Below are 13745 nucleotides of genomic sequence, written 5' to 3' on the forward strand. Positions count from 1 at the left end.
ATCCCCTCTCCACTTTGGGAGATGCTTGTGTAGATCTTTGTAACATGAAATGTCCCCTCCTTTGTGTTTTGATAAGCAGTGAACTTAATAATTGTTAGCAATGTTGACATCTGGATTAGCAGCACCCATTATTATGAATGGGGCAGGTCCAACCTCAAAACTATTCTTCTACAAACTCAGGCAGACATTGCTGTATCAGCTACGCTCCCCTCACATTTTAAAGGTTTTCCTCACAACCATGGCAGCTAGAGACTTTTTCAGAAAATAACGTGAGATTCTGGAAAATAAGGCTATGTCTACACTAGAGACCTTATAACCACGTAGCTGTAGCTACGCTCCTGTAAGATCTCTCATGTAGCTGCTCTATGCGGACAGGAGAAGGCTCTTCCATCAACATAATTAAACAACACCCAACGAGCAGCGACAGCCATGTCACTGGGAGAAGCTCTCTGGCCATCATAATGTGCTGAGGAGGATGTTTTTTCACACACCCGAGCAACATAAGTTTTCCTGACATAAGTGGTAGTGTTGACATGACCTAATTCAGAGATTGCCTGGTGGGGGATATACCACACACTTTGAAAAACTGTCAGTCCATGTGCATGGGGTTTTTTTAAGATTAATTTTTTTTTCTATAATATATACTCTAGTTCAAACAGAAATTATTTTTTGGGAAGTTCTATGGTCTGTGTTATACAGGAGATCAGACTAGATAATCAGTGTGATCCTTTCTGGCTTTACAATCTATGAATTGTTGAATAAAAGAGAATTAACTCTTGAGGTGTTGGACTCATTAAATTGTGCAAAGCCTATATCTAACAAAAGTGTTGTTTATTTAAATGGCCCAGTTAAAAACACAATTAGGACTAATCTGATGAGTGTAAAGTACATGTGGGAGTTCTAAACTGCGGTGTGGGACCAGGATGTGGATCTTACCATCTGATTGACTTGTACCTGCAGACTCCTATGCTGATGCAGATTACTGGAGTGGGGTCCAAGTCAGCCCACATCATGTCATTTAATTTGGTCATTAGCCTAGCTCTTTTCTAATCTAGTGAATATTCAGTATTTGTCATTTTTATATATTCATTTTATAAATTCTATTTTTACTGTCCCCTAATTTGGCTTTTTTTTTTTTTTTTACATACGAAATTTTTTAACTGTTTTTTCCCCCCTCTCTGGAACAATTACATAAAGGGCCGTTCTGCCCTGTTACATCAGCATAAGGGAGAGTGGAATTTAGCCCAACCTGCCATGTGCTGCAATAGGATCAGAAGGGCTGTACCTTTTTACCCACATGATACCCCGCTGAAGTCAATGGTCACAAGGTTCGCCCACATGGGCCTGATGGCAGGATGACTCCCCCCCCCCCCCAACTCGTGATTACCCTGGCAACTGCAGGTTACAGCGGCTTGGTTACTACTGTCAAGATCAAATAAAACTATAAACCTTAAAATGTAAACGGCAAGAGTTCCCATTCAAATCAGCAAGAACGGGCAGAGCCACCCAGCCTTACAAGACCCCCCCTCCCCCATCAGCTCGGCTGCAAATTCGAGTCTCCCGCCCACGATTAGGACCGGAATGAAAAAGGTGGCATTGCACTCGCGTGTTTTTCAGAAACATGCTACTTGCCTTAGGTGAGCAGGCGCACAGGCTGCGGCCAGGAGAGGTCTGCTCCATGCCTGGGGGTTCAGTCCCAGCCGCCACGCACAGTCCTGCGAACATCTGCCGTGCGGGCGCGCTTGGGAGTTACCGGGGCTCCCGGCACGTGCTCCCCTTCGCGCCCCCCACGGCCCGCGGCTGCCCAGCCATGCCCAGGGAGCCTGGCGCCCGGCCGCGGCTGGGAGGCTCTGTGACCGGGGCTGGTGCAGGGCAGACAGCAATAATAACACACACCGACCGAGACTGCAGTCACCCGGGGGGGGGGGGCTGCTTGGCCCGTCCTTTGACTTTTCTGAAGCAGAAACACCGCACTGGCCTGAGCAATGATCCCCTGCCCCTCCCCCGCTGCAGCGTCTGAGGAAACGCTTTCTAACGCAGTCGCGGGGCGAACGGCGGAGCCTGGAGCTTCGAGTCATTCCTCCCGCTAGCCGCGCGACCGGCCTTGCCCCCGCCCCGCCCAGTGAACTTCAGCTCCCAGGCTGCCCTTGTGAAGGCCGGATCTGTCCCGGTGCATTATGGAACTTATAGTTTTCCCTCTTGACGTCGCGACGAGCGAGCGGGACGGTAGGAACTACATTCCCCAGCATGCATGTGGTCCGCACCGTCGCGGATCTGCCTGCCCAAGGCAAAGCGGGATTTGTCGCCTTTGTTGGCCGCCTTTCTCGTCGGGGGGGGTGACCTCAGTGAATGACAGCTCCAGGATGCTCTGGGTCGCAGAGTCGCCCCGCCCCCGTTCAAATGTGCATGCTGGGATTTGTAGTCATGCTCTTCGGCTCTGTCGCCCATCCGGGCTGTGCGGACTACACTTCCCAGGCCGCCCCGCGGCGGGGGCGGGAGCTGATTACTGGGCGGGGTGGTGGGTGCGGCCGGCTCAGTAGTACTAGGCGGCGGCTCAGCAGCCGAAGCAGGCTCTGAGTTGTGTCTGGCTGTCTCAGTATGTCGGACGCAGGCGGCGGCGGCGGGGGCGAGGAGGGCGGCCTGGACGTGCCGGGCTCGGCGGTGCAGAATGTGGCCGACGTCTCGGTGCTGCAGAAGCACCTGCGCAAGCTGGTGCCGCTGCTGCTGGAGGACGGCGGCGAGGCCCCGGCCGCGCTAGAGGCGGCGATGGAGGAGAAGGGCGCCCTGGAGCAGATGCGCAAGTTCCTCTCCGACCCGCAGGTGCACACCGTGCTGGTGGAGCGCTCCACGCTCAAGGGTGAGAGCCGGGCCGGGCGCCGAGCCGCTGCGGTGGGGAGAGCCGGGCGGGGAGGTGGGGGGAGCCTCCCTCCGCTGCAGATGGCAGCTGTCAAGATGGCGGCAGCCGCCGCTTTGTGCGTTGCGGTGACTGTTCTTCCCCCACTTCGTGTTACTGGGCTGGGCGGGTCTCTGGCCTCCCCCCGTATACTCGCCACGCGCACACGCACGGAGTGAGGGGTGGGTCTGTGATCCTCCTATATCCCCACCCCGTCCCCCACATGCACAGTGTGGTGCACCCTGTAACCCCCTCTTGGAAGAAGGGAGACCGCCCCCTCAACAGTTCCCGAACTGATTTCCCCCCCAGGGGTGGAACTGGCTCTCCCTGTAACCTCCTGTATTGGAATAGAGAGACGAGATGCTGTAACCCACCCAGCAACACCCCTGTCCGTTCCCACAGGGAGGGAATGTACCATAGCCTTGGTCCTGAAAGCTAACCCAAAACTTCTATAGAGGGGCTACTAACGTGTCTATGCTGTGGGAAGAAAAAATAGCCAGAAACTGGTGCTTCAGTTTTAAATTACGGAGCTTAAGAAATCAACACTGGTCTTTGAAAAAAGACATGTGTGGACACTGTGCATTTATTGTTTTGTCAAGTTTCTAGCTTGGCTTTGCAGCACTGGAGTGCTTGGAAGCCTTGAACTTGGATCTTCACAACGGCATCTGACTTTATTGCTGTGTTGGGCCACATGTCCCCATTCTCTCCCCCCCGCCCCCCAAAAAAAAGAGTCTTTATAAACTAAGATGTAGATGCTGGCTGAAAGGTCTTATGTAAGTAAATATAACAGCCGTTGTACCTTAACATAGACTTGAAAAGGTAAGGGCATGATGTTCGGATTTTTCTTTGGTCAATTTGAGAAGTATCAAAGGATCATTAGTTTCTATGTGGCTAGTTCATAGATGCAGGCAGAAGGAATCTCCCAGTAATTTCATTTGAAGGCCTGTACCTGCCACAGTGTTGCAAAGTACTGCAGTGCAGTAAAAACAGTGGGTATGAGCCAGTGCTGTTGAATGGCTTGGATTGTTATTTTATGGCCTAGCCCTAGAGGCAAGAATGCTTAGCAACCGAGATATATTAACACCAGTCACATTCAGTTAAAATGGAATCATTATTTCAAAACCTGGCTGGGTACTTTTCTATGTTAGGTATTTGCATTGTGTTTCTGCCTTCCCCTTTGTACAGCAACTAGTAACTTTTTTATGGGTGAATTGCTCCTTGACAGTTAGTGAGGTGATCTGGTATGTCTAGCCCCTGATCAAAGCTGTTTTGCAATAGTTTGGGTGGAGAAGTGGGGTGAGAGTGGGAAGTCAAAGTACTTAAACACACACACAAAATGAGCCAATTGTGCTCTAACTCCAGTTGCCCCATTTATGAGACAGCTAGTATGTCTACACTGTAATGAAATCTGCAGCACAGTACCAGAGCCCAAGTCATTTGGCTTGGGCTGCTGGACTAAACATGGCAATGTAAATGTTCATCTCCGGGAGGAGACCTGACTCTGGGACCCACGCCCTGCCCTCTAATGTCTACACTGCAATTTTTAGCCCCGTCAGCCCAAGCCCCACAAGTCTGAATCAGCTGATGGGCACCAGCCACAGCTGCTCAGTGAGTTATTTTATTGCAGTGTAGATGTACCCCTGGTGCACTTAGCCCCCAGTCTACCCCAGCATGTTCAAATATTGCAGGCACAGACTATTTTTACTGTACACATCATGTTACGTCTAAGAGAAAGTGCTCTGAGAACAGTCTGCGAACATTTTGGTATTACTCATTCCTTTCTGTGATGGATACATTTCCTCACTCCTGACAGGATAAATCTTTTGTGAGGATATTGCTCTACCTAAACATCACCCAACAAATGTGCCTTGGGCCAAATGTCAAAATTGTTTGGCCCTGCTCACCCTACCTCCATCCCCTAAAAAAACCAGATCTCTAACAGGTTTCAGAGTAACAGCCGTGTCAGTTTGTATTCGCAAAAAGAAAAGGAGTACTTGTGGCACCTTAGAGACTAACCAATTTATTTGAGCATGAGCTTTCGTGAGCTACAGCTCACTTCATCGGATGCATACCGTGGAAACTGCAGCAGACTTTATATATACACAGAGAATATGAAACAATACCTCCTCCCACCCCACTGTCCTGCTGGTAATAGCTTATCTAAAGTGATCATCAGGTTGGGCCATTTCCAGCACAAATCCAGGTTTTCTCACCCTCCACCCCCCCACACAAATTCACTCTCCTGCTGGTGATAGCCCATCCAAAGTGACAACTCTTTACACAATGTGCATGATAATCAAGTTGGGCCATTTCCTGCACAAATCCAGGTTCTCTCACCCCCCTCCCAAAAACCACAGGTCTTCTAACAGGTCTTCAGCAGGATTAGTTTTTCTTCACTAGCAGAAGAATCCCTTTAAGGAGGGTCGGAGGACTCAAATGGCAAGCTGTTCCTCTGGAGCTTTTTTTAATAATTGGAGCTTGATCCGTCTGATCTTTCACTTCAGGCTTGCAACAAGTCATGTTGTGCATGTGGGTGTTTGTGTGCATAAGTATTTTAGTGATAGCATTTGTCTTGTAAACGCCAAAAGTGAAATTTTTTGAGTTTGGATAGCATGTTTCTGAAATATATGGAATGTCTGGATCAGATATAGATTTGATCTTTTGGGGTCTGCAAAGGACTGTTGTTCCCTTCAGGTATGTCTGTACTGTAATTAGACACCTGCACCTGGCCTGTGCCAGCTGACTGTGGCTAAGGGGCTACTTAGACATTCGGGCTCCAGCCTGTGATGTGGGAGGGTCCCAGAGCTCAGTCTGCCCAAGCCTGTCTGCACCACAATTAACAGCCTCTTCACTCAGGTACAGGGAGCTTCGGTGATTAATTGTAGTGTAGACATACCCTCAGATGCTTTCTTTGTATAGAGGAACCATACAAAGGTGCACCTCTATATGGGGAGAGTAGTTTTGCTAAAATTCTTAAATCTTGTTTTAAACACTTCATCAAAAAGGAATCTGTTCTACACTAATAGCCTAACTTTTAAAATACCACATTCTAGAAAAGGTTTTGTTAATATTTTTAAAACTGATCCACCTGACTTTTATGGACACTCTTGGTCAGCTTCAGCCGCTAAAAATTAATAGCCTGACCACTCATATGTTGAATTTTTAAAAGATGATTAAAAACATTCTGAAAAAGTGTGCTGGAAATATAGTACTGATGAGCTCACTAGAGCTATGATTCCTGTCAGCATCACCTGGGGTAAGAGAATTTACTTCTGTTGGAAGTCGTATTCTAATGTAAATACGCGGCTGGATTGTCAGAGCTTTTACACAGCTAATACGGTAGGAAGGAGGTTGAATACCTTTAAGTGCAATGGGTAGAGTTCTAGCACTCCTGCTTTGTTACAAAGTTAAAATGTTAAGTGTTGACTTTTCTACTCTGACTTGAAAATGTAAAGCACCCAGTGCTGACTACTATCAACTCTCAGGAGAAGAGCCAGACTTCAGATCACAAAGATTCACCAGTTAATCTTATCAAACATAAATTGTGTGCTGTTAAGTGGTTGGTTTCATCTGGACATCAGGGGCATCTACCACAATGGGCTACTATTAGTCCATGGGCTTTAGGTGCTACAGTAATACGAAATAAAACTCTGGTAGTTTCTTTTGGAGGCATTGGGAGAACAGGAGAGTAATGCTCTTGTTCTTTTTCTAGCTTGGGCGTGTCTTCCTCAGATGGAGACAGCTTTGTGCTGCATTGCAGTGGTTTCACTGCAGAAGTGCCAGCATGCACAGCGATTACATCACCTTGTGACTCACTAGCTAAATTAGGGAAACAATCGTTTTCTCTTACATTTTGTACTTTTAATCTCCTCTTTTTGTTAGTATAATTTGAAGTCTTTGAAAAATATCAAGGCTAAGTTATGAAAAGGAATAAAACTGATGATCTTGTGGCATGTTCTTGCGGGTCTTTAAGCATACTGAAATGATAAAACTGTGTAGTTTTAAAAAGCCATAACTCAGGCTTTGTATTGTGGGGAAACTCTGCAAATCTATCTCTTGAAATCAGCATGTAAGGAGTTGGCTTATTATTTTGCTTTCGCTACAGCAATTCTTACAGGAAGCAGCCTAGAAAAAAGGGGAGCAGTAGTGATCCAGAAGTAACCAATCGCTTGTAATAAAGCCGTAAAAACCTCTGTCTTGAGGAGTCATGCGTTTCTGGGTTCTAAGTTATGGTTTAGTGCAAATGAAAATATACTTTGATATGTTCTGTCCAATTCTGCTGACAACAAATGAAATCATTGTTGGTATCATTTCAATTCAGTTGCCTTGGAAATGTTGATTAAAAATCAAATACTGATCGTACAATTCTCAAGCTAAGTAACAAGGCTTCACCAGTTTTCATCTTATCTGGTTATTATAGGTAGAATCTCAAACCCCTAAAAATAAAACTTGAGCTGTATGGCACACAGTACTCTGTGTAAAGTTTCAAACCTAGATGAGAGATGGGTACAAAAGAGCTCCTGCACGAATAGGTGTGAGGTAGATGGGGTGGAGAGGGGTGGGTTCATAGGCTTTCAAGTGTGTGTTAGAGGTTTTTAATATATCACTCTGTTTGCAGAGGATGTGGGTGATGAAGGAGAAGAGGAAAAAGAGTTTATATCCTATAGCATTAATACTGACATTCATTATGGGCTAAAGTCAAACAGGTGAGTGCAGTCTGATATACATGTCCTAATCTTGTGTTATACTAGAGCTACTGTAATTTACTGTATTCTGGAATTAAATGTCTTATGGTTAACTAACTTTTTTCTTTGCTCCGCAGTTTGGCATTCATTAAGCGTACACCAGTGATCGATGCTGACAAACCAGTGTCCTCCCAACTGAGAGTGCTTACTCTTAGTGAAGATTCTCCTTATGAAACATTACATTCTTTCATTAGCAATGCTGTTGCTCCCTTTTTTAAGTCCTATATCAGAGAGTCTGGCAAAGCAGACAGGTAATTCTGTTAAATGCAAATAATAAAATGTCAGTACTAATGAAAAATGGATCAAAAAGATTGTGGGGTGGGGTAAATAGGACTTGAAACAATTTTAATAGGAAAATGATCTTGAAGCTAGGCTATTGCTTATGAGATTGTCACAAATTGGTGCTGCTTGTTGAGGATGTAGTTCAAGTTACATAAAATTACATGCACTTATGTTCATATATGCCTGTTGGTCTCACTTTTCATTTGGTAACGTTTTTTCCCCCCAGGGATGGTGATAAAATGGCTCCATCAGTTGAGAAGAAAATTGCAGAACTTGAAATGGGACTGCTGCACTTGCAGCAGAATATTGAAATTCCAGAGATCAGTTTGCCAATTCATCCAATTATTACTAATGTTGCCAAGCAATGTTATGAGCATGGAGAAAAGCCAAAGGTTACTGACTTCGGTGACAAGGTTGAGGACCCAACTTTTCTCAACCAGCTACAGTCTGGAGTTAATCGATGGATTAGAGAAATACAGAAGGTAAAATTGCAGAACCAAATATCAGACTACTCGGTAGAAACTCCTGCGTCATTCTTTAAGGGTGTGAAAGCCTCCTCTTTTGCTGCTGGCCCCTTAACCATATAGTAAAATCTTACTCCATGCAGGAAATTCTAAACACAGGGCCAGATTCTCAGCCGGCGTAAACTGAGCTACACCAGTGTACAGTTGAGAACCTGGCTGAGGTTCTTTGCCTTCAAGTAAATAGTTACTAATAAAACACTGGCTAATTTTGTGTCTTACCATTGAGGTAGTAAAAAATGACTGGTGTAAGTGCCCTTGCTGGCCCAAGTGAGGATGAAGTGCAGATGCCCTGAACTGACATCCCTAATAAATATACTTAGGCATGAATTAATCAGTTTTATGCCCAACCCAGCCACTCTGTAGGCCTCCTCTGGGGTACTTAGTAAGGCCTTCACTTTCCAGCAAGGCCCCTTCTGGCAGTCCCCTCCTTTCTGGGGAAAAGCAGTAGGGCTTCCAGCATCTCTACTCGAGCTGTGTCTGTGCTATGGTGTGTTTTGCTTCTCCTCCCCTTCTGTTACAGGAGTAATGATGCACCACTCTTCCTCCAAAGGAGCCACCGACTCCCTTGCTTGAGTCGGCTCACTTCTCTGGGCAATAATATCTATCTTCCAAAGGGGAGTGGGAGTTTTTCAAGTTGTGGTGAAGATAAATTTTGAAGAGGCTACTATACAGTGACACTTAGTTAACTTGAAATATCTGTGTCAAGACTTGAATTTTTACTTCTGGAAATAATTTGTGGATGGATGCTATAATTGAGACAAACATAAGCAAAGCTGGCTGCTCTATCCTTAATGTATTGCAAACTTATACCTTAAGATTTCATAGGATGCATGCATATCACTTGCTCCTACACACACAGGCATAATCTAAATAACGATGAAATATTGGCTTTTTACTTTTTCATGACCAAATTCTCAGTGTTCCTGCATGGGTACACTGAGGCAAAGGATGAGGCCACAGCTTCCTTCTTTCATTTTATTGCCAGCTCCTGCAATCATTGGATTCTGGGACTGATTTAGTACACCCAGCAGGTTCCCAACGAGCATGGCTTATGTTGGGGCTGTATTCAGTGCCCTTCTGCATAACTCACGGTGACTGAAACCAAATGGAGATAGGGTACCAACTACACTTGTTTTTTAAAGCAACCACAACTCCTATGTCTAAATGAGTTCAGTCTATCCCGGGTAGATACGGGGTCACTTCCACTTGGCGTCAACAACAACAGCTTTGCACCTTCTCCAGTGTACCTCCCAGAAGCCTAAAGAAATACGTTTGCTCACCTGTGAAAACACTTTAATTTGGCTCTTCTTTTACCCTAGGAATATTTTTTAATTTACACCTTTTGTGTACAGCTACTGCAGGCAACGTTCACTATTACAGTTGTTGGTGAATTGCTTGCAGTAGGCTCGTGTAGACTAGAACTTTCCATTTTGGCATGTTGAACTATTAAAATTGTGTGGAGGCAGTTAATTGTTGTAGGTAGGTTTGCACTTCTATTAATAAACAGTTACACAACAAAAGCATGTCACTTTCTTCAACATTTCATTTATGTCTTTAAGGTGACCAAACTGGATCGAGATCCTGCGTCAGGCACGGCTTTACAGGAAATTAGTTTCTGGCTGAACTTGGAACGTGCCCTGTACCGCATTCAGGAGAAGCGTGAAAGCCCAGAAGTCCTCCTGACACTAGATATCTTGAAACATGGCAAACGTTTTCATGCTACTGTCAGCTTTGACACAGACACAGGTAAGAAATTACAATGTGCTGTAGCTTCATGAGCAGTTTCTGTGGAAGTTTAGCTCTTGTGATATAGTTACACAAGTTAAACATCAATATCACAATCAAAAAGCTTCACCTTGTATGAAGTGAAAACTATTGTCTTTAAACTGGCCAGATGGAATTGACACAATGAGGTCAATTAAATTTAACTCTCTTGTATTGTATTTAGGTCTAAAACAGGCACTGGAAACTGTAAATGACTACAATCCACTGATGAAAGACTTTCCTTTGAATGACTTGTTGTCTGCTACTGAACTGGACAAAATAAGACAGGCACTTGTGGCAATATTCACCCACCTGAGAAAAATCAGAAATACGAAGTACCCCATTCAAAGGGCACTGCGTCTAGTGGAAGCCATTTCAAGAGACCTGAGTTCTCAGCTACTGAAAGTATTGGGAACCAGAAAACTGATGCATGTTGCCTATGAAGAGTTTGAAAAGGTACGTCTAGGATGTCAAATATGGTAATAGCTAACGTAACACACTGAATGCAACTATGAGAGCATGTCGTTTGAGAGTCAAACAAGTTTACGTTCTTAAATTTTCAGGTTATGGTTGCATGTTTTGAAGTCTTCCAAACTTGGGATGATGAATATGAGAAATTACAAGTGTTGCTGAGAGATATTGTGAAGAGAAAGAGAGAAGAGAATCTGAAGATGGTGTGGCGTATCAATCCTGCCCACAGGAAACTGCAGGCTCGTCTTGATCAAATGAGGAAGTTCAGGCGCCAGCATGAGCAGCTGAGAGCAGTGATTGTGAGAGTCTTAAGACCTCAGGTAGTGTTCCACTCCTTTCTAATTGGGGTAACTGCCTATACATCTGGTAAAGATATAGTAGTTTCCCATCTCTTGATGAAAGCCTACAAGCCAGTCATGGTAAAATGTATTAACTCACAAAAGCAAAATTACTTGTGTTCCCCTGCAAACAGCCGACTAAAGGAACCACAGGTGCAAAACATAACCAACAGAGTTTGGGTAGAACTCTTAGAAGCTTTCTAAATCCACCATGGAAAGGAATATACAATCACTCTCATAGCTGTGAGCTCCTCTGATGGATCTGAAGCAAGTTAAACAGTTACTTCAAAGTTTTGATATCTGTGACATAGCGGTAAAGACCCATTTTCAGCTACATTAGAAATGTACCAGTACCAATTCAATCTGTAACTGATCACTTTTGTATTCATGCAAACAGCAATGTTTTTTCTCTGTATAATCTCTCTTCAAAAGGAAAAAGAATCTGGGGATTTATTTTCAGGCCTTGAGGGCATGTTTTTAAATTGTCTTTAGTTTTCCAAAAGGAGCAGTCCTATTCAATTATTCAGTGTTTATACCCTGACAATAGTGAAAGATATGTAATCATTTTTCAGTTTGCTTACAGACATTAATGAGAAGAATGGTATTACATTCTTCCACGTTTTCTTAATAATAAGGCTAAAGTGTCCATACTTAAATCCATGAATAAAAGCACTCTAATGCTGGCCTGTTTTTCCATGTGATTGGAAAAAATGGATCCTGCATGCAATAACTTGCTTTAAGTTTGGATCGCTTGATTTTGAATCTGGCAAATAACTACAGCACAAGTTTGAAGTGGAGAATCTCTCATTATTGCTAAACAGCGTGCAGCAGAAGATATACTCTCCTCGTCTCATTTGCAGATTAATACCCAACAGAAACCAAATTAGCACCCTTAGGTTCCAAAGGGTTTAGTCAACTGTAAGTACAGTGCAAAAAGTAATTGCATGTGTCTTTTTACAATGTGTACATAAAATGCTTCACTCTGAACATGTGTGTGACAAAGAAACGGTTAGATCAGTGAGTCTTTACTAAACTCTGTGACTTTATGCAGGTCACTGCTGTTGCCCAGCAGAATCAAGGAGATGTACCTGAACCCCAGGATATGAAGGTAGCAGAAGTCCTTTTTGATGCTGCGGACGCTAATGCTATTGAAGAAGTGAATCTTGCTTATGAGAATGTTAAAGAAGTAGATGGCTTAGATGTTTCCAAAGAAGGTACAGAAGCCTGGGAGGCAGCAATGAAACGGTATGATGAAAGAATTGATAGGGTTGAAACAAGAATAACTGCTCGTCTACGAGACCAGCTTGGCACAGCAAAGAATGCAAATGAAATGTTTCGGATCTTCTCCAGATTCAATGCTTTGTTTGTCAGACCTCACATTCGGGGTGCTATTCGTGAATATCAAACACAATTGATCCAGCGTGTAAAAGATGATATTGAGTCTCTTCATGACAAATTCAAGGTACAATACCCACAAAGTCAGGCTTGCAAAATGAGTCATGTTCGCGACTTGCCTCCTGTTTCTGGGTCTATAATCTGGGCCAAACAGATTGATCGACAGCTCACAGCCTACATGAAGCGTGTTGAAGATGTGCTTGGCAAAGGTTGGGAGAATCATGTGGAAGGCCAGAAGCTGAAGCAGGATGGAGACAGCTTCCGTATGAAGCTCAACACTCAAGAAATATTTGATGATTGGGCAAGGAAGGTTCAGCAGCGCAACCTTGGTGTGTGTGGCCGTATCTTCACTATTGAAAGCACTCGTGTTAGAGGCCGAACTGGAAATGTCCTCAAACTAAAGGTCAACTTTCTCCCAGAAATAATTACACTCTCAAAAGAAGTCCGCAACCTTAAGTGGTTTGGATTTCGTGTTCCACTTGCAATTGTCAACAAAGCTCACCAAGCAAACCAGCTCTATCCTTTTGCTATTTCTCTGATTGAAAGTGTCCGTACATATGAACGGACCTGTGAGAAGGTGGAAGAGCGTAACACTATTTCTCTGCTGGTAGCTGGCCTAAAGAAGGAAGTGCAGGCTTTGATTGGAGAAGGTATTGCCCTGGTGTGGGAGTCATACAAACTTGACCCCTATGTACAACGCCTAGCAGAGACTGTCTTCAGCTTCCAAGAAAAGGTTTGTTCTACTGATTATGTTCTTTTTTCCAAGGGAGACTCTGCACATATCGGTGGCAGTTGAGTTTATCAGCAACAAAATATTTTAGTTTTGGATTGTATACTATTCAGGACAACAGGTGTCTTCCTCTTGGAAAATAATCTTACTGTATGCAACTATTGCTTAGATTCCACAATGTCTTATAGTATTGAAGAAGTCGCTGAATAGAAAAACAATTGACAAGATGTATGCTCTCAGATTATTACCTGGTAATGTAGCAAATGTTCTCTTTAGGGGGTGGTAGAGAAACCATATCTTATAAAAAATGCTAATTTCATGAAGTAGCTACTGAACCTTTTTAGTTAGTGATTATAACATGAACACGTGTTGTATTAATGCTTTATATTCTAGTATAGCATCAGCTACCTTTTTAAAAACCTGAATGCATGTTTCTCAGTATCTCCCTTTTAGATTAAGGGAATTAGCCAAATTTTTGTGCTAATTTAGTCAAATTCTGACTTCTCCATTATCAGGCAAGTTCCCAGAGTCTTCAGTAAGTTTCAGTGAATGAAAATGTAATGACTCTCCCCCCTCTCCCCCTTTGCAAGAATGGATGTAGCT

The 13745-nt window shown here is 44.0% G+C and overlaps 1 protein-coding gene and 1 long non-coding RNA gene across 5 annotated transcripts in view; one reads left to right on the forward strand and one right to left on the reverse strand.

The window, feature by feature from the left end:
- Positions 1 to 2623, reverse strand: part of LOC140913375 (uncharacterized) — a 57061-nt gene extending 54438 nt beyond the window's left edge. The window contains exon 1 of the long non-coding RNA XR_013635987.1: positions 1633 to 2623. This is a non-coding gene — a long non-coding RNA (uncharacterized LOC140913375). The remainder of the gene's footprint in view (positions 1 to 1632) is intronic.
- LOC140913372 (cytoplasmic dynein 1 heavy chain 1) overlaps positions 2533 to 13745 on the forward strand; it is a 70138-nt gene continuing 58925 nt past the window's right edge. Inside the window, exons 1-8 of one of the 4 annotated variants that reach the window (XR_012159565.2) lie at positions 2533 to 2857; positions 7512 to 7599; positions 7716 to 7889; positions 8147 to 8402; positions 10004 to 10190; positions 10393 to 10664; positions 10772 to 10999; positions 12069 to 13145. Coding sequence is in view for 3 of the 4 variants with exons in the window: in XM_073349662.2 (XP_073205763.2) it covers positions 2599 to 2857; positions 7512 to 7599; positions 7716 to 7889; positions 8147 to 8402; positions 10004 to 10190; positions 10393 to 10664; positions 10772 to 10999; positions 12069 to 13145 (2541 nt within the window). In the remaining variant the exon portion in view is untranslated. Of the gene's footprint in view, positions 2858 to 7511; positions 7600 to 7715; positions 7890 to 8146; positions 8403 to 10003; positions 10191 to 10392; positions 10665 to 10771; positions 11000 to 11051; positions 11331 to 12068; positions 13146 to 13745 lie in introns of those variants that run through there. The other 3 variants (XM_073349662.2, XM_073349663.2, XM_073349664.2) reach the window with 3 other exon arrangements.

Source organism: Lepidochelys kempii, chromosome 6, assembly GCF_965140285.1.
Source record: "Lepidochelys kempii isolate rLepKem1 chromosome 6, rLepKem1.hap1, whole genome shotgun sequence".
NCBI lineage: Eukaryota > Metazoa > Chordata > Testudines > Cheloniidae > Lepidochelys > Lepidochelys kempii.